Source organism: Mobula hypostoma, chromosome X1 (assembly GCF_963921235.1).
Source record: "Mobula hypostoma chromosome X1, sMobHyp1.1, whole genome shotgun sequence".
NCBI classification, from domain to species: Eukaryota; Metazoa; Chordata; class Chondrichthyes; order Myliobatiformes; family Myliobatidae; genus Mobula; species Mobula hypostoma.
Genome location: NC_086128.1, coordinates 72,660,392 through 72,681,434, shown reverse-complemented (window position 1 = coordinate 72,681,434; position 21,043 = coordinate 72,660,392). Strand labels below are relative to the sequence as shown.

The window sequence follows — 21,043 nt, the reverse complement described above, 5'->3', positions numbered from 1 at the left end:
CACTGACCAACCCCTCCACACCCCCATTCACCCACTGAACCACCCCTCCACACACCCCCAATCACCCACTGACCCACCCCTCCACACCCCCAATCACGCACGACCAACCCCTCCACATCCCCAATCACCCACTGACCCACCCCTCCACACCCACTGACCCACCCTTCCACATCCCCAACCACCCACTGACCCACCCCTCCACACCCCCAACCACCCACTGACCCACCCCTCCACATCCCCAACCACCCACTGACCCACCCCTCCACACCCCCAACCACCCACTGACCCACCCCTCTACACCCCCAATTACCCACTGACCCACCCCTCCACACCCCCAATCACCCACTGACCCACCCCTCCACACACCCCCAATCACCCACTGACCCACCCCTCCACATCTCCAACCACCCTCTGCCCCACCCCTCCACATCCCTATTCACCCGTTGACTCACCCCTCCACAACCCCAATTACCCACTGACCCACCCCACCACACCCCCAATCACCCACTGACCCACCCCTCCACACCCCCAATCACCCACTGAACCACCCCTCCGCACCCCCAATCACCCACTGACCCACCCCTCCACACACCCCCAATCACCCACTGACCCACCCCTCCACACCCCCAATCACGCACTGACCAACCGCTCCACATCCCCAAACACCCACTGACCCACCCCTCCACACCCCAATCACCCACTGACCCACCCCTCCACACACCCCCAATCACCCACTGACCCGCCACTCCACACCCCCAATCACCCACTGACCCACCCCTCCACACCCCCAATCACCCACTGACCCACCCCTCCACACTCCCAATCACCTTCTGACCCACCCCTCCACACCCCCACTCACCCACTGACCCACCCCTCCACATCCCCAACCACCCACTGACCCACCCCTCCACACCCCCAACCACCCACTGACCCATCTCTCCACAGCCCCAATCACCCACTGACCCAGCACTCCACACCCCCAATCACCCACTGACCCACCCCTCCACACCCGTAATCACCCACTGACCGATCCCTCCACACCTCCAGCCACCCACTGACCCACCCCTCCACACTCCCAATCACCCACTGACCCACACCTCCACACCCCCAATCACCCACTGACCCACACCTCCACACCCCCGATCACCCACTGTCCCACTCCTCCACAACCCCAATAACCCACTGACCCACCCCTCCACACACCACCAATCACCCACTGACCCACCCCTCCACACCCCCAATCACCCACTGACCCACCCCTTCACACCCCCAATCACCCACTGACACATCCCTCCACACCCCCAATCACCCACTGACCCACCACACCCCTAATCACGCACTGACCCACCCCTCCACAGTCCCAATCACACAATGACCGACCCCTCCACAGTTCCAATCACCAACTGACCCACCCCTCCACAGTCCCAATCTCCCAATGACCCACCCTCCACAGTTCCAATCACCAACTGACCCACCCCTCCACACCCCCAATCACCCACTGACCCACCCCTCCACACCCCCAATCACCCACTGACCCACCCCTCCACACCCCCAATCACCCACTGACCCATCCCTCCACACCCCCAATCACCCACTGACCCACTCCTCCACATCCCCAATCACTACCGACCCACCCCTCCACACCCCAAATCACCCACTGCCCTACCTCTCCACACCCCCAGTCACCCACTGACCCACCCCTCATAACCCCAATCACCCACTGACAAACCCCGCCACACCCCCAAACACCAAGTGACCCACACCTCCACACCCCAAATCACCCACTGTCCTACCCCTCTACACCCCCAATCACCCACTGACCCACCCCTCCACACCCCCAATCACCCACTGACCCACCCCTCCACACCCCCAATCACCCACTGACCCATCCCTCCACACCCCCAATCACCCACTGACCCACTCCTCCACATCCCCAATCACTACCGACCCACCCCTCCACACCCCAAATCACCCACTGACCCACCCCTCCACACCCCAAATCACCCACTGTCCTACCCCTCTACACCCCCAATCACCCACTGACCCACCCCTCCACACCCCCAATCACCCACTGACCCACCCCTCCACACCCCCAATCACCCACTGACCCATCCCTCCACACCCCCAATCACCCACTGACCCACTCCTCCACATCCCCAATCACTACCGACCCACCCCTCCACACCCCAAATCACCCACTGACCCACCCCTCCACACCCCAAATCACCCACTGCCCTACCTCTTCACACCCCCAGTCACCCACTGACCCACCCCTCATAACCCCAATCACCCACTGACAAACCCCGCCACACCCCCAAACACCCAGTGACCCACACCTCCACACCCCAAATCACCCACTGTCCTACCCCTCTAAACCCCTAGTCACCCACTGACCCACCCCTCCACACCTCAACCACCCACTGACCTACCCCCCCACACCACTAACCACCCACTGACCCACCCCTCCACACCCCCAACCACCCACTGACCCACCCCTCTACACCCACAATTACCCACTGACCCACCCCTCCACACCCCCAACCACCCACTGACCCACCCCTCCACACCCCCAATTACCCACTGACCCACCCCTCCACACCCCCAATCACCCACTGACCCACCCCTCCACACACCCCCAATCACCCACTGACCCACCCCTCCACACCCCCAATCACCCACTGACCCACCCCTCCACACCTCCAATCACCCAGTGACCCACCCCTCCACATCTCCAACCACCCTCTGCCCCACCCCTCCACATCCCTAATCACCCGCTGACCCACCCCTCCACAACCCCAATTACCCACTGCCCACCCCTCCACACCCCCATTGACCCACTGACCCACCCCTCCACACACCCCCAATCACCCACTGACCCACCCCTCCACACCCCCAATCACGCACGACCAACCCCTCCACATCCCCAATCACCCACTGACCCACCCCTCCACACCCACTGACCCACCCTTCCACATCCCCAACCACCCACTGACCCACCCCTCCACACCCCCAACCACCCTCTGACCCACCCCTCCACATCCCCAACCACCCACTGACCCACCCCTCCACACCCCCAACCACCCACTGACCCACCCCTCCACACCCCCAATTACCCACTGACCCACCCCTCCACACCCCCAATCACCCACTGACCCACCCCTCCACACACCCCCAATCACCCACTGACCCACCCCTCCACATCTCCAACCACCCTCTGCCCCACCCCTCCACATCCCTATTCACCCGTTGACTCACCCCTCCACAACCCCAATTACCCACTGACCCACCCCTCCACACCCCCAACCACCCTCTGACCCACCCCTCCACACCCCCAATCACCCACTGACCCACCCCTCCACACCCCCAATTACCCACTGAACCACCCCTCCGCACCCCCAATCACCCACTGACCCACCCCTCCACACACCCCCAATCACCCACTGACCCACCCCTCCACACCCCCAATCACGCACTGACCAACCCCTCCACATCCCCAAACACCCACTGACCCACCCCTCCACACCCCAATCACCCACTGACCCACCCCTCCACACACCCCCAATCACCCACTGACCCGCCACTCCACACCCCCTATCACCCACTGACCCACCCCTCCACACCCCCAATCACCCAGTGACCCACCCCTCCACACTCCCAATCACCTTCTGACCCACCCCTCCACACCCCCACTCACCCACTGACCCACCCCTCCACTTCCCCAATCACCCACTGACCCACCCCTCCACACCCACTGACCCACCCTTCCACATCCCCAACCACCCTCTGACCCACCCCTCCACATCCCCAACCACCCACTGACCCACCCCTCCACACCCCCAACCACCCACTGACCCACCTCTCCACAGCCCCAATCACCCACTGACCCACCACTCCACACCCCCAATCACCCACTGACCCACCCCTCCACACCCCAATCACCCACCGACCCACCCCTCCACACCCACAATCACCCACTGACCCACCCCTCCACACCCCAAATCACCCACTGACCCACCCCTCCACACCCCCAATCACCCACCGATCCACCCCTCCACTTCCCCAATCACCCACTGACCCACCCCTCCACGCTCCCAATCACCTACTGACACACCCCTCCACACCCCCAATAACCCACTGACACACCCTTCCACACCCCCAATCACCCACTGACACACCCTTCCACACCCCCAATCACCCACTGACCCACCCCTCCACACCCCCTCTCAACCACTGACCCCCCCCTCAACTTCCCCAATCACCCACTGACCCACCCCTCCACACCCCCAATCACCCACTGACCCACCCCTCCACACCCCCAACCACCCCTCCACACCCCCAATCACCCACTGACCCACCCCTCCTCACCCCCAATCACCCACTGACCCACCCCTCCACATCCCCAATCACCCACCGACCCACCCCTCCACACCCCCAACAACCCACCGACCCACCCCTCCACACCCCCAATCACCCACTGACCAACCCCTCCACACCCCCAATCACCCACTGACCCACCCCTCCACATCCCCAATCACCCACCGACCCACCCCTCCACACCCCCAATCACCCACTGACCCACCCCTCCACACCCCCAATCACCCACTGACCCACCCCTCCACACCCCTAATCACCCACCGACCCACCCCTCCACACCCCCAATCACCCACTGACCAACCCCTCCACATCCCCAATCACCCACTGACCCACCCCTCCACACCCCCAATCACCCACTGACACACCCCTTCACACCCCCAATCACCCACTGACCCACTCCTCCACACCCCCAATCACCCACTGACCCACCCCTCCACACCCCCAATCACCCACCGACCCACCCTTCCACACCTCCAACCACCACTACTTTATAATTTCTCATTATCAGTCTGTGTATGTAAGCTATTTTATGTATTTATATGAATTGTGTTTTATTATTATTGTGTCTTTTGTGCTGGATTTGATCCGGAGTAACAATTATTGCATTCTGCTTTACCCTTTGGGCTGGAATTCATATTAACCACTCTTGAATCTTGAAGAGGCAACCCACCAGGAGCGGACGTGGAGTAAAGGTCAACCCGTGGGTTCACGAATGACCTCCATGACGGAATTGAAATCTGTAGGGAAGTGGGGAGAGAGTAGGGGAGCGGATCCAGCTGGTCCGCTCTTACAAAGGGCCGACACGGTCTTCACGGGCCGAATGGCCTTCTTCTGCGGTGTTAAAACGCTTTTTGATTCTGTCGGGGAAAATGAGGGAATTAGATTAACCATCAACGCCCATTTCCGCCAAATAATCGCTGAGAGATTTCGGAGATTTGCAGACCAAATGATGTAGAACACCCTTCCTTGTTTACCTGACGAAGGGTCTCGGCCTCGACTGCGCCTCTTCCTAGAGATGCTGCCTGGCCTGCTGCGTTCACCAGCAACTTTGATGTGTGTTGCTTGAATTTCAAGCATCTGCAGAATTCCTGTTGTTTCCTTGTTTACTTGTTTATTCCACGCCCCCCCCCCCGCCTCTCACCCACCCCGGTGTCCAAGCGAACACAGTCAGTCGGCGGATGTGTAAAAGGAGGCGGAGAGGAACGGAGGGAGGCAGAGAGTAGAGCCGAAACGACAGTTCAGCACCAGGGTCAGCGACCGGGCGCAGCACAGGTGAGCGGCCGGCGGGTTTCCCTCCATCTCTGTCGTCACAATCTCATTTTCCTCACCTTTCTCGCTCCCTGGTGATGTTAGTCTGTACTCAGTGTCTTCATTTCGCCCTCTCCAGACTTCCTTCTGGGGCTCCCGGGGAGGGTTCAGGGTCTCAATGGATCTGATCTCCAAACCAAAATGAGGGGAAGGAGTAGGTGTTTTCCAGGGGGTCCCGAACCAGGCCTGAAACCCATCACACAGCCCGGACCGGGTGCAAGGGTTAACGTGAGAGATGCGATTGATGGCTCTGGGCCTGTACTCACTGGAGTTTAAAAGAATGGGGGGGGGGAAGGGGAATCTAATTAAAACAAAATCGAATATTGAAATTGTAAATAGAGTGGATGTGGAGAGGATGTTTCCTATAGTGGGGGAGTCTAGGACCAGAGGACACAGATAGAGTGGATGTGGAGAGGATGTTTCCTATAGTGGGGGAGTCTAGGACCAGAGGACACAGATAGAGTGCATGTGGAGAGGATGTTTCCTATCGTGGGGGAGTCTAGGACCAGAGGACACAGATAGAGTGGATGTAGAGAGGATGTTTCCTACGGTGGGGGAGTCTAGGACCAGAGGGCACAGATAGAGTGGATGTGGACAGGATGTTTCCTATAGTGGAGGAGTCTTGGACCAGAGGACCCAGATAGAGTGGATGTGGAGAGGATGTTTCCTGTAGTAGGGGAGTCTAGGACCAGAGGACACAGATAGAGTGGATGTAGAGAGGATGTTTCCTATAGTGGGGGAGTCTAGGACCAGAGGACACAGATAGAGTGCATGTGGAGAGGATGTTTCCTATCGTGGGGGAGTCTAGGACCAGAGGACACAGATAGAGTGGATGTAGAGAGGATGTTTCCTACGGTGGGGGAGTCTAGGACCAGAGGGCACAGATAGAGTGGATGTGGACAGGATGTTTCCTATAGTGGGGGAGTCTTGGACCAGAGGACCCAGATAGAGTGGATGTGGAGAGGATGTTTCCTATAGTGGGGGAGTTTAGGACCAGAGGGCACGGATAGAGTGGATGTGGAGAGGATGTTTCCTGTAGTAGGGGAGTCTAGGACCAGAGGACACAGATAGAGTGGATGTGGAGAGGATGTTTCCTGTAGTGGGGGGAGTCTAGGACCAGAGGACACAGATAGAGTGGATGTGGAGAGGATGTTTCCTATAGTGGGGGAGTCTAGGACCAGAGGGCTCAGATAGAGTGGATGTGGAGAGGATGTTTCTGATATTGGGGGTGTCTCGGACCAGAGGACACAGCCTCAGAATAGGGGGAGGTCCAGTTAGAACGGAGATGAGGAGGAATTTCTTCAGCCAGAGAGTGGTGAATCTGTGGAATTCATTGCCACAGACGCCTGTGGAGTCCAATTCATTGGGTATGTTTAAAGCGGAGGTTGATATGTTATGGATTAGTCAGGGTGTCAAACGTTACGGGGTGATGACTGGAGCATGGGGTTGAGAGGGTTAATAAATCAGCTGCGATGAATGGCGGAACAGACTTTTGATGTTTTTCTTCCTATTTTCCTTTTTGCCTGCTTTTGCACCATTTAAGAGAGGATGGTCTGGATCATCCCTGATGATGGATTCTTATGACAACGCTCCATGTCGATGTGCTCGATGTTGGGGATGTCTTTGCCTGTGATGGACTAGGTCGTATGCACGACCTTTTGTCCGCCTTTTCTGTTCCTGGGCAGTGAAGTTTCCATCCCAGGCCCTCACGCAACGAGCCAGGATCGCCTCCTCCGTGCGTCTGTCGAAGATTTTCCGAAGTTTTAAAAGACATGCTGAATCTGAACAAGCTTCCAGGAAACGAGAGGGAATATTGTGCCTGCTCTTCCAAGGCAGACTTGTGATAAGCCTTGGAGGCCTCTGATGGTCCGTTAGTGTCCCTCCAGTGCTCAGGGCTGTCTCCAAATGCAAGCCAGATCAGTACGATATGGAGAGCGAGCTGCTGCCCGTATAGCGGGCTCCCCGTCTCCACACAGCTGATGGACCCAAAGGAACGACAGAGACCCGATACAGTTTGGCACCAGCAGCATCGTCAGAGTTACCAGTCGGCGTTGAACTCAATGCCGGACTCCAGCACCAGAATTTTCCCCCTCGGGGTTTACTCCCGACTCCTTCCCCATGATTGGGTACAGCCGCAAGGCAGCGGGTGGTTTGAGATCAGAGTTTTCCTTCTCCTTGATGAGCTGCCAACCACGGCTGACGAGCCCCGTTTGCCCGGAACGACTGGTTTTGAGGCGCCAGTATCCCACCTTTGCCCCTTCTCCTGTCGGTAGAAACGGTTCTACCGGACTTAGTAGCTAAACCACACGTGATGGGCAGGATCTAGACTCGGTTCTCAGAGACTGCTTGAGATGCACGGCATTGGGAGCATTGAATAGATAGTGAGGGCTTGTCCCCACTCCCACCCCAGGCTTTAACAACCGTAATGAACCTCCGATATGATAGCACTTGGAATTTAAAACACTGACCCTCCCCAACTCTGATCCCCTGAGGAGGACCAGCTCATGGGCCTCGACTTCTTCCTCCCGCAGTCAGTAACCAGCTCTTTGGTTTTGCTGATATTTGGTGAGCAAGTTATCCTCACACACCCATCAGCTCCCCGACCCCCCAACCCCCTTCCCTTTCTCCCACGATCCACTCTCCTCTCCTGTCAGATTCCTTCTTCTACAGCCCTCTAGCTTTTCCACCTGTCACCTCCCAGTTTCTCAGTTCATTACTCCTCCTCCACCCACCTTCCCCCTCACCTAGTCTCACCTGTCACCTGTCCGCTTGTCCTCCTCCCCCGCCCCCACCCACCTTCCCCCTCACCGAGTCTCAGCTGTCACCTGTCAGCTTGTCCTCCTCCCCTGCCCCCACCCACCTTCCCCCTCACCAGGTCTCACCTGTCACCTTGTCCTCCTCCCCCTCCGTCACCCAACTTCCCCTCACCTGGTCTCACCTGTCACCTCTCAGCTTCTCACTTCATTACTCCTCCCACTCACACACCTTCCCCCCTCACCTGGTCTCACCTGTCAGCTTGTCCTCCTTCACCTCCCTCACCCACCCACCTTCCCCCTCACCTGGTCTCACCTGAGCGCCTATCCTCCTCACCCAACCACCCACCCACCCACCCTCCCCCTCACCTGGTCTCACCTGAGCGCCTATCCTCCTCACCCAACCACGCACCCACCTGGCGATTCGATTTCCCAAGCCCGTCCCAGCCGGCTGCTCGTACCACCTGCCCCCATGGTTTCACGTGACCCTGATCGGTGGGGAGGGGGGCTAAGCAGGTGCTACACCTTGCCCCAGGGTGACCTGCAGGCTGGCGGAGGGTAGGAGCGCCTGACACTTCCTCTGGCAGAGACGTGTCTCCACCCCGCCACCGCTGGGACTTTATAGAAATGTTTAAAATGACGGGAGCCACAGATAAGATTAATTCCGCCGCGGCCGGTCCCAAGCCCGGCTGCAGGAGGAGGAGGGTCGGACACGGGGCGAGCAAGTCCATTCCGTAAATGCCCAGAGCCACAGTAAAGCCAACAGAAGCTCCAAAGACCTCATGGCCGGGAGATACAACAATAAGGTGGGCTACACCGGGGGAAAATCTGAAAGACGAGCCCCGGGCAGGGGACTTGGCGAGACTGCTGGGATCATCAGGGAAGGTGCTGCGGTCAGCAGGGACCAGATGGGCCGAAAAGCCGGTATATCTGTGGTACTAGTCTGTGCCGGTGACTGACCATCACACAAATCCCCCACCGACTCCCCGTGGTAACCCCCACCCCGCCGGGACGTGCCCTCATTTCACCGGGGAGGAGGTACAGGAGTCTGAAGACACACACTCAACGATTCCATTAACCAATTTCCCCAGGGATCGATAAAGTATCACCATGACTATTCAGGGACAGCCTCTGCCGTCAGGTTTCTGAACGGACAGTGAGCCCCAGAACACTACCTCAATATCATTTTTGCTCTCTTTTTGCACGACTTAAGTTATTTTTTAAAATATATATTTTTCTTGTAATTTATAGTTTTTGATTCAGTCAGGCAGAATCTATGGGAATGAATGCACAGTCGCTGTTTCAGCGCCAGACCATCTGGTCCCAGTGACTTCTCTAGCTTCAGACTTTTCACCGTCCCAAACACCTCCTCCTTAGTAATAGCAATGATACTTCCTTCTGCCCCCTGACACTTTCACATTCTGGCATTCTGCTAGTGTCTTCCACAGAGTAGACTGACGCAGAGTACTTATTAATTTCCTCCGCGATTTCTTTGTCCCCCAATACAACTTCTGCAGCATCATCTTCCAACAGTCCGACATCCGCTTTCATCTCTCTTTAACTCCCTATATATCCGGAAAAACTTTTAATATCCTCTTTTATTGGCTGCATACCTTCATCTTTTCTCCCTTTATGGCTTTTTTTAAATTTGTCTTCTGTTGGTTTTTTAATCCTTTACCTTCCCACCAATTTCTGTTATGCGCGGCCAAGTGGTTAAGGCGTCGGTCTGGTGATCTGAAGGTCGCTAGTTCGAGCCTCGGCTGAGGCAGCGTGTTGTGTCCCTGAGCAAGGCGCTTAACTACACATTGCTCTGCGCAACACCGGTGCCAAGCTGTATGGGTCCTAATGCCCTTCCCTTGGACAACATCGGAGTCATGGAGAGGGGAGACTTGCAGCATGGGCAACTGCTGGTCTTCCACACAACCTTGCCCAGGCCTGCGCCCTGGAAACCTTCCAAGGCACAAATCCATGGTCTCGCGAGACTAACGGATGCCTATATACACTTCTTTTACTCCACTGTAATACTGATACGTGTCATGTGACCTTCTCCTTCTCAAACTGCAGCGTGAATTCTAACATATTATGATCACTGTCTCCTAAGAGTTCCTTTACCTTAAGCTTCCTAATCAAATCTGGGTCGTTACAAAACACCCAATCCAGAACTGACATTCCCCTCCTGGGCGCAACCACAAGCTGCTCTACAAAGCCATCTCCTAACCATTCTGGTAAAAGACTGGTAAAGACAAATGTAGGTCCCCTGCAGACAGAAACAGGTGAATTGATTATGGGGAGCAAGGACATGGCAGACCAATTGAATAATTACTTTGGTTCTGTCTTCACTAAGGAGGACATAAATAATCTTCCAGAAATAGTAGGGGACAGAGGGTCCAGTGAGATGGAGGAACTGAGCGAAATACATGTTAGTAGGGAAGTGGTGTTAGGTAAATTGAAGGGATTAAAGGCAGATAAATCCCCAGGGCCAGATGGTCTGCATCCCAGAGTGCTTAAGGAAGTAGCCCAAGAAATAGTGGATGCATTAGTGATAATTTTTCAAAACTCGTTAGATTCTGGACTAGTTCCTGAGGATTGGAGGGTGGCTAATGTAACCCCACTTTTTAGAAAAGGAGGGAGAGAGAAACCGGGGAATTATAGACCGGTAAACCTAACGTCGGTGGTGGGGAAACTGCTGGAGTCAGTTATCAAAGATGTGATAACAGCACATTTGGAAAGCGGTGAAATCATCGGACAAAGTCAGCATGGATTTGTGAAAGGAAAATCATGTCTGACGAATCTCATAGAATTTTTTGAGGATGTAACTAGTAGAGTGGATAGGGGAGAACCAGTGGATGTGGTATATTTGGATTTTCAAAAGGCTTTTGACAAGGTCCCACACAGGAGATTAGTGTGCAAACTTAAAGCACACGGTAAAGGGGGTAAGGTATTGATGTGGATAGAGAATTGGTTAGCAGACAGGAAGCAAAGAGTGGGAATAAACGGGACCTTTTCAGAATGGCGGGCAGTGACAAGTGGGGTACCGCAAGGCTCAGTGCTGGGACCCCAGTAGTTTACAATATATATTACTGACTTGGATGAGGGAATTAAATGCAGCATCTCAAAGTTTGCGGATGACACGAAGCTGGGCGGCAGTGTTAGCTGTGAGGAGGATGCTAAGAGGATGCGGGGTGACTTGGATAGGTTGGGTGAGTGGGCAAATTCATGGCAGATGCAATTTAATGTGGATAAGTGTGAAGTTATCCACTTTGGTGGCAAAAATAGGAAAACAGATTATTATCTGAATGGTTGCCGATTAGGAAAAGGGGAGGTGCAATGAGACCTGGGTGTCATTATACACCAGTCATTGAAAGTGGGCATGCAGGTACAGCAGGCGGTGAAAAAGGCGAATGGTATGCTGGCATTTATAGCGAAAGGATTCGAGTACAGGAGCAGGGAGGTACTACTGCAGTTGTACAAGGCCTTGGTGAGACCACACCTGGAGTATTGTGTGCAGTTTTGGTCCCCTAATCTGAGGAAAGACATCCTTGCCATAGAGGGAGTACAAAGAAGGTTCACCAGATTGATTCCTGGGATGGCAGGACTTTCATATGAAGAAACATTGGATGAACTAGGCTTGTACTCGTTGGAATTTAGAAGATCGAGGGGGGATCTGATTGAAACGTATAAAATCCTAAAGGGATTGGACAGGCTAGATGCAGGAAGATTGTTCCCGATGTTGGGGAAGTCCAGAACGAGGGGTCACAGTTTGAGTATAAGGGGGAAGCCTTTTAGGACTGAGATTAGGAAAAACTTCTTCACACAGAGAGTGGCGATTCTGTGGAATTCTCTGCCACAGGAAACAGTTGAGGCCAGTTCATTGGCTATATTTAAGAGGGAGTTAGATATGGCCCTTGTGGCTATGGGGGTCAGGGGGTATGGAGGGAAGGCTGGTGCAGGGTTCTGAGTTGGATGATCAGCCATGATCATAATAAATGGCGGTGCAGGCTCGAAGGGCCGAATGGCCTACTCCTGCACCTATTTTCTATGTTTCTATGTTTCTACAAAGTCCCTCTCTTGGGATCCGACACCAACTGAACTTTCACAATCTACCTGCACATTGAAATCCCCCACGATTTTCGCAGGTTTGGCCTTAACACAACATATGTCAAATAAACCAAGCAAACGTTTAATCAATCAGCAGAAACTACTTTATTTAAGGCCAGCAGAATCCCAAGAAGCAAGTCATAATTTGTAGGCTAATGGCGTTTATGTCTTCTGAAGTTTATCACAACCGGGTGAGAAGAGGTCGGTTAAAGGGTTGTCTCCTTTAAGCGGTTGCCTCCTTAACCTCCTGATGAGACTCGACCACCTGCCCATCAACGAGTGTTTCAGTTATAGTGATGACCTTCGTTTTGGTAACCACCTCCGGTTCTGTCAGAAATCAATGAGGAAACGGTTACAAGACATCGGACGGTGCGGCACAGGATGTACGGCATCGAACATCGGACGGTGCGGCACAGGACTGAGTTGGCCTCTTGAAGATCAAAGAGGGTACCGATGCAGAGGGCTCAAAGCTATCAGGGAGATCAGAAGACTCAAACACTAACTGTAGCCCACATTGCACCAGAGCACCTGACTCCCAGACACCTGAGGAACCACCTTGAGAGGACACAAGAACATCAGAAACAGGAGCAGGAGTCGGCCATTCGGCCCGTCGAGACTGCTCCACCATTCAATAAGATCGTGGCTGATCTGGCCTTGGACTCATCTCCACCTACCTGCCTTTTCCCCAGAACCCTTAATTCCCCTACTATGCAAAAATTCCATCCAACCCCATCTTAAATATATTGACTGAGGGAGCCTCCACTGCTACATTGGGAACAGAATTCCACAAATTACACCACTCTGGGAAAAAACAGATCCACCTCATCTCCATCCTAAATCTACTCCACTAAATCTTGAGGCTGTGTCCCCTAGTTCTCGTCTCGCCCACCAGTGGAAACAACTTTCCTGCCTCTATCTTATCTATCCTTTGCAGAATTTTACATCTTTCTATAAGGTCTCCTCTCATCCTTCTGAATTCCAGCAAGAACAGTCCCAGGCAACTCAATGTCTCCTCATAGTCTAACACCGCCCCCCCGCCCCACACTCATCCCTGGAATCAACCTGGTGAACCTCCTCTGCACTGCCTCCAAAGCCAGTATATCCTTCCTCAAGTATGGAGACCAGAACTGCACACAGTACTCCAGGTGCGGCCTCACCAGTACCCTATACAGTTGCAGCGTAACCTCCCTGCTCTTAAATCCAATTTAAGATATCTTAAGGTCATCTTACTCGACACGAGCAACATTAGGGTGGGATGGCAGCACAGCGGTCAGCATAAAACAATTACAGCACCCATCGTACCCCGGGTTCAAATCCAACCACTGCCTGTGAGGAGCATGTATGTTTTCCCCGTGGCCCGTGAGGGTTAGGAAACATCATCTCCACATCCACTCTATCTGTGCCCTCTGGTCCTAGACTCCCCCACAATAGGAATCATCCTCTCCACATCCACTCTATCTGTGTCCTCTGGTCTTAGACTCACCCCACTATAGGAAACATCCTCTCCACTTACCTCTATCTGTGCCCTCTGGTCCTAGACTCCCCACTATAGGAAACATCCTCTCCACATCCACTCTATCTGTGCCTCTGGTCCTAGACTCCCCCACTATAGGAAACATCCTCTCCACATCCACTCTATCTGTGCCTTCTGGTCCTAGACTGCCCCACAATAGGAATCATCCTCTCCACATCCACTCTATCTGTGCCCTCTGGGCCGAGACTCCCCGACTATAGGAAACATCCTCTCCACATCCACTCTATCTGTGCCCTCTGGGCCTAGACTCCCCGACAACAGGAAACATCCTCTCCACATCCACTCTCTATCTGTTTCCTCTGGTCCTAGACTCCCTCACAACAGGAAACATCCTCTCCACATCCACTCTGTGTCCTCTGGTCCTAGACTCTCCCAGTATAGGAGACATCCTCTCCACATCCACTCTATCTGTGTCCTCTGGTCCTAGACTCCCCCACTATAGGAAACATCCTCTCCACATCCATTCTATCTGTGCCCTCTGGGCCGAGACTCCCCGACTATAGGAAACATCCTCTCCACATCCACTCTATCTGTGCCCTCTGGGCCTAGACTCCCCGACAACAGGAAACATCCTCTCCACATCCACTCTATCTGTGTCCTCTGGTCCTAGACTCCCCCCACTATAGGAAACATTCTCTCCACATCCACTCTATCTGTGTCCTCTGGTCCTAGATTCCCCCACTATAGGAAACATCCTCTCCACATCCACTCTATCTGTGTCCTCTGGTCCTAGACTCCCCCACTATAGAAAACATCCTCTTCACATCCGCTCAACACAGGGGAAAGTTCTGTCAAACTCAGACAGGGTCACGCCTGCCCGAGTCAGGTGAAGTCATCTCTGGCGGACCGGGTGGGTGAGATCCAACGGCCAGGACGGAAGTTCTGCAACGCTCCGTGGAGAGCTAAAGGCGTGACGCGGCACAGGAGACGTCACGGTCGTCCAAGCCACCAGGGAAGACCCCGGTTTGTGACGCTTGTTCGTACCGCTGGACCCGGACTACCGAGCCCCATTACAACAGCTTTTCCGACTTTAAAATCTCTCCCGCCCGGGGTCTCCTGTCGTCGTTCGGAAACGATCGAGGACCACCACGGGTGAGCAAAGACTCCGCACTTACCCTTGATCGTTTCTACGGTTTGGATCTCAGTGGAGTAGCTGTTGGAGAAAGACAGAACAACAATCAGACACCAATAAAAAGCAACCGGTCAATTAAACTGGTCATAGTGCAGAGTTTAGTGTGTAACACTACTCCAGTGCCAGCGACCCAGGTTCAATTCCCCCCCACCCAACCCCCCCGGTGGTCGCACGGGCTCCCCGCTTTCCCCCGCACTACAGAGACATAGAACACAGAACATTCCGGCACTGTCGGAACTTTACCCTGCTCTCCCTCCTGGTCTTGTTAGTCAGGGCGCCAAAGGTAACGGGGAGAACGGAGTTGAGCGGGATCATAAATCAGCCACGATGGAGTGGGGGGAGTGACTCGATGGGCTGAATGGCCTAATTTTGCTCCTGTGGGCTTCTGGTCCTGAACTTGATGAACGCATGTTGATGACGGGTTGGATTGGAGTTCGAAGCTGTGCCTGGGACGGACAGCTTCCCGCTGCGAAAGGCTGGTTTCGGGCCAGCCTCTCGGGGAACCGCTGGCCAGCGGCCCGCCTGCAGCGAGAGGGCCAGAGGCAGGTGTTCCCTCCGGCCGTGCGGGTTTGCTCCCGCGGACGGGTCAGGGTTGCCACCTCACGGCAGGCATTGCTGGCGCCAGAAGCGCGGCGAGATTTCCGCGTTGTCCCCAGCACATTCGCGACGCAAGCGACACTTTTCACCGTATGTAGTGCGTTTCTGATGTGCTGCTGACCGGTATCTGCTCCTGCGCTGTACCGGTCTGGGTTCTTTGTTCTGTGGGGAGTGCGGGGGAGGTCTGAGAGAGGTTACTGCAGAGATGAGAAGCTGGGGCTCCAGTCGGAGGAGTCGAGGTGGTCCCCGCACATCAGACCCCACGTCCTTCTGCAGATGCGCTGCAGAGAGCATCCGAGCTAACTGCAGCAGAACCTGGACAGCGGCGGTCAGGAGGGGCTCGACAACGGGGGCTCAAAACTGACCCACGGACCCTCCGTCACGGGTACAGACACAGAAAGGGGCCGGTAACTCCATGAAGGATCCCACCCACCCTGCTCACGGACTGTCTGTCCCATCCACGCCAGGGACCGCGAGACTCGAAAGTAGTTAACTTCCCCAAGCTGTCAGGCCGGTCCCCACCCCTCACCAGCACCACACCCACATCACCTCGTGTCACTTCACGCACCTACAGGCCAGGCTACGTATGAAACACCTCCCATTGTTTTTTTTTTTGTGCTTCTTGTGTAATTTGAAATACTGCATCAGCTATGCGGAGGGGGAAGGGTTAGGTTAAAAGTTTGGCGCAATACCGTGGGTCAGAGGGTCTACACTCTGCTCCACTCGACCACGCTCCCTGCCTCACCTGATGTCCTCTCCTTCCAGCAGGCGACGGTACGTGGCGATCTCCATCTCCAGCCGGGTTTTGATGTCCAGCAGCTGTGCGTACTCTTGGCACTGCCTCCGCGAGTCGGCCCGGATCTGGGCCAGCTCGGCCTCCCGCTGCTCCAGCAGGTCCTGGAGGTGGTAGAGCTTCTCAGCGTAGCCCACCTCTATGTCCTGGAGGTTCTCTTCCAAGGACGATTTCTGCGTTGAGAGGTTGAAGGTTTAGAGGCGGCAGAGCGGACGCCACACTGGCTCCGCGGGAGATCGAACTCAAGGGGTCTTAGCGGTGGATTAGTTTTGACACTGGCTTAGCAGGAGGTTGCATTGAACACCGGAATAGCGGTGGATTGGATTCAACTTTGGCTCAACAGGAGATTGAATTCGAAGTTAGGTTTAGACAGGAGACTGGTTTTGACATTCGTTTTAGAGGGAGAGCCAGGGTGTGGTATAAGTTGGATACTTTACTTATTAGACGCCTGTTGTGTTGCAACGCGGCCAAGTGGTTAAGGCGTTCGTCTAGTGACCTGAAGGTCGCTAGTTCGAGCCTTGGCTGAGGCAGCGTGTTGTGTCCTTGAGCAAGGCACTTAACCACACATTGCTCTGCGACGACACCGGTGCCAAGCTGTATGGGTCCTAATGCCCTTCCCTTGGACAACGTCGGTGTCGTGGAGAGGGGAGACTTGCAGCATGGGCAACTGCCGGTCTTCCATACAACCTTGCCCAGGCCTGCGCCCTGGAAACCTTCCAAAGGCGCAAATCCATGGTCTAATGAGACTAACGGATGCCTATTATATAGAGGTCTGTATCAGGTGGTGTACCGCAGGGATCAGTGCCGTCTCCATTGTCGTTTGTCACCCACATCAACGATCCGGATGATAATGTGGCAAACTGAATTGGCACCTTGGCGGTTGACGCCAGGAGAGGAGACGTTACGGACAGTGAGGAGGGCGATGAAAGTTTGCGGGGACATTGGGCCAGCTGGGAAAATGGGCTCAGAACGTCAGACGGAATTGAATGCATACTGGGGTGAAGTGTTGCACATTGGGTGGACCAACCAGGGTAGGGCCTACACCGTGAGCGTGGGACGGACTGCCAGTGGAAGTGGTTGATGGGGGCGGGGGGGGTGGTTTGATTTTTAATTTGGGAAGGCCATGGAGAGCTATGGTCTGGATGTGGGACACGATGTCAACATGGAGTAGACGGGCCGAGTGGCCTGTTTCTGTCCCGCGGTGCTCTACGACGGGACAGGCCAACGTGGGGTGAACACCTCGCGGTCACTCACCACACTCAGCATCGTCTGGAGGTCGATCTCCGTGGCCTGCAGGACGCGCCTGTGCTCGTTCAGCTGATGTTTCTCCGTGTCCGCCATCTGGGTGTTGGTCACCACGGTCTGCTGGAGGGAGTCCGACTGCAAAGAAACGCCCGGCGTTAGCGGTCCGGAGGGACGGAAGCCCGGCGAGCTGCGGCCTCCCGGGGCATCGCGGTGACAGCGGTGACATCACAGGCTCCGAGCGTTTCGCAGTTCGGAGGTCAATGTGAGGTATTCGTGCGATCTCCGCCACGGACCGCGTGGGTTTCCTCCGGGAGTTCCTGTCCCCTCCCACAGACCAAAGGTGTGCGGCTGAGTAGGTCAATTGGTCAATGTAAATTGTCCTGTGATGGGGTTAGTGTTAAACAGGTGGGTGGCATTAGGCTGGAAGGGATGAATTCAACAGATTCACCATCCTCTGGCTAAAGAAATTCCCTCCCATTTCTGTATTAAATGGACGTCCCACTATTCTGAGGCTGTATCCACTGGTCCTAAACTCCCCCACTATAGGAAAAACACTCTCCACATCCACTCTATCTGTGTCCTCTGGTCCTAAACTCCCCAACTATAGGAAACATCCTCTCCACATCCACTCTATCTGTGTCCTCTGGTCCTAGACTCCCCCACTATAGGAAACATCCTCTCCACATCCACTCTATCTGTGTCCTCTGGTCCTGGACTCTCCCACTATAGGAAATATACTCGCCACATCCACTCTATCTGTGTCCTCTGGTCCTAGACTCCCCCACTATAGGAAACATCCTCTCCACATCCACTCTATCTGTGTCCTCTGGTCCTAGACTCCCCCCACTATAGGAAACATCCTCTCCACATCCACTCTATCTGTGTCCTCTGGTCCTAGACTCCCCCACTATTGGAAACATCCTCTCCACATCCACTCTATCTGTGTCCTCTGGTCCTAGACTCCCCCACTATAGGAAACATCCTCTCCACATCCACTCTATCTGTGTCCTCTGGTCCTAGACTCTCCCACTATAGGAAATATCCTCGCCACATCCACTCTATCTGTGTCCTCTGGTCCTAGACTCCCCCACTATAAGAAACATCCTCTCCACATCCACTCTATCTGGACCTTTCAATATTTCATACGGTTTCAATGAGATCCCTTCTGATATCAAGCCTGTACAGGCCAAAGGCATGAAAAGCTCTTCATACGTTAACCCTTTCATTCCCGGGATCTTTCTTGTGAATCTTCTTTGAACTCTCTCCAATGTCAGCCCATCCTTCCTCAGATAAGGGAACCAAAACTGCTTACAATACTCTGGAAACCTTCCAAGGCACAAATCCATGGTCTCACAAGACTGACGGGTGCCTATAGAGAATGGATCTTGGCCGAACGATGGGGGACTTTATCAACGCAAGAGATTCTGCAGATGTTGGAAATCCTGAGTCTCTCTCTCTCTCTCTCACACACACACACACAGACACACACACACACACACACACAGACACACACACACACACACACACACACACACACACTCACACACACACACACACACAGACACACACACAGACACACACACACACACACACACAGACACACACACACTCACACACACACAGACACACACACAGACACAGACACACACACACACACACAGACACACACACACAGACACACACACACACACACACACACACACGCACACACACACTCAAGGTTGGAAGTACTCAGCAGGTCAGGCAGCGTCTATGGAGAGGAATACACAGTCGACCTGTTAAGGCGAGACCCCTCGTCAGGACTGGAAAGGAAGCGGGAAGAAGCCAGGGTAAAAAGGTGGGGGGAGGGGAAGGAGGACAAGTTGGCAGGTGACAGGTGAATCCAGGTGAGCAGGAAGATGGATGAAGGAGAGACGACGGGCTGAGGGAGAAGGAATCTGGTAGGAGAGGGGAGTGGAGCATGGGAGAAAGGGAAGGAGGGAGGGGAGACCAGGGGTTCTCACAAGGGATCCTGCAGAACACACACACACACACAAAATGCTGGAGGAACTCAGCAGGTCAGGCAGGATCGATGGAGAAGAGTCACCGGTCGATGTTTTAGGCCTCAGGGTTCAATAGTTACTTCAGTTGCGGACGTTGGTTGTAGAGAAATGGGAGAACGGGGCATCCCAGTGGCATAATGATTCATGTGATAATAGATTGCTTACCTTCCTAATTGTATTCAAAACTGTGTTGGGAGGAATTATTTCGCAGATTCCTACCATACACACAAGGTTTTCAATTACCCCAGACGTCAGAGGTTACGGGGAGGAGGCAGGGGAAAGGGGCCAAGGCGAAACATCATTCATCCATGTTCGAATGGCGGGGCAGACTAAATGGGCCGAATGGCCCAACTCTGCTCCTGTTGTCTTATCGGGCGGAGCGTCGGTGTAGAGGTCAGCGCAGTCCCTTCACAGCGCTCAGAGATCACGGATCGGAGGTTTTTGGTTCCCGTCTCTGTTGGTACGTTCTCCCCGAGACCGCGTGGGGTTTTCTGCGGTTTCCTCTCGCATACTACAGGCGTACGGGTCAGGGTTAGTGTGTGTGTGAAACCGCTGTTGGTACCTGAAGTGGCTTCACACACAAGAACGGCCCTCACTGATCTGATTTGACGGATACGACGCCTTCACACTGGGCGTTTCGATGTCCGCTTGACCAAAAACAAAACGCCCCACCTCTGACCACCATCTCTCTCTCTCCCACTTACCTGTTCCCTGAACCAGTCCTCCGCCTCCTTCTGGTTCTTGGCTGCCATGATTTCGTACTTCTCCCTCATTTCCGCCAGGACCTTGGTCAGATCCGTCCCCGGGGCGGCGTCCACGTCCACCGTCACGTTGCCGCGCAGCTGACTACGCAGAGATTTCAGCTCCTGACACAGCGGGAAAACAGATATTTTCAGCAAATCATTCCTGATTCTACAGTGACCGGAGAGAGCATTCTAACTGGCCCCCCTTCCCTCCTCTTCTACTCCCCACTCTGGTCTCCTGCCTCTTCTCCTCACCTGCCCATCACCTCCCCCTGGTACCAGCCCTTCACCTTTCCTCCCCACCTGCCTTCACCTATCACCTTCTCGCTATCCTCTTTCTCCTCCCCCCCTCTACCTCTTTTCATTCTGGCGACTCCCCCCATCCGTCCGAGTTCTGATGAGGGGTCTCAGCCTGTGTTCCCTC

The 21,043-nt window shown here is 54.6% G+C and overlaps 1 protein-coding gene across 1 annotated transcript in view; it reads right to left on the bottom strand.

Annotated features, from left to right (window-relative positions):
- Nucleotides 1-12,613: 12,613 nt before the first annotated feature.
- LOC134340178 (keratin, type I cytoskeletal 17-like) overlaps nt 12,614-21,043 on the bottom strand; it is a 19,666-nt gene continuing 11,236 nt past the window's right edge. Inside the window, exons 4-8 of the mRNA XM_063037114.1 lie at nt 20,581-20,742; nt 17,844-17,969; nt 16,542-16,762; nt 15,183-15,220; nt 12,614-12,860 (exon numbers count right to left, since the gene is read on the bottom strand). Of these exons, the coding sequence (XP_062893184.1) occupies nt 12,757-12,860; nt 15,183-15,220; nt 16,542-16,762; nt 17,844-17,969; nt 20,581-20,742 (651 nt within the window). The 3' untranslated portion in view covers nt 12,614-12,756. The remainder of the gene's footprint in view (nt 12,861-15,182; nt 15,221-16,541; nt 16,763-17,843; nt 17,970-20,580; nt 20,743-21,043) is intronic.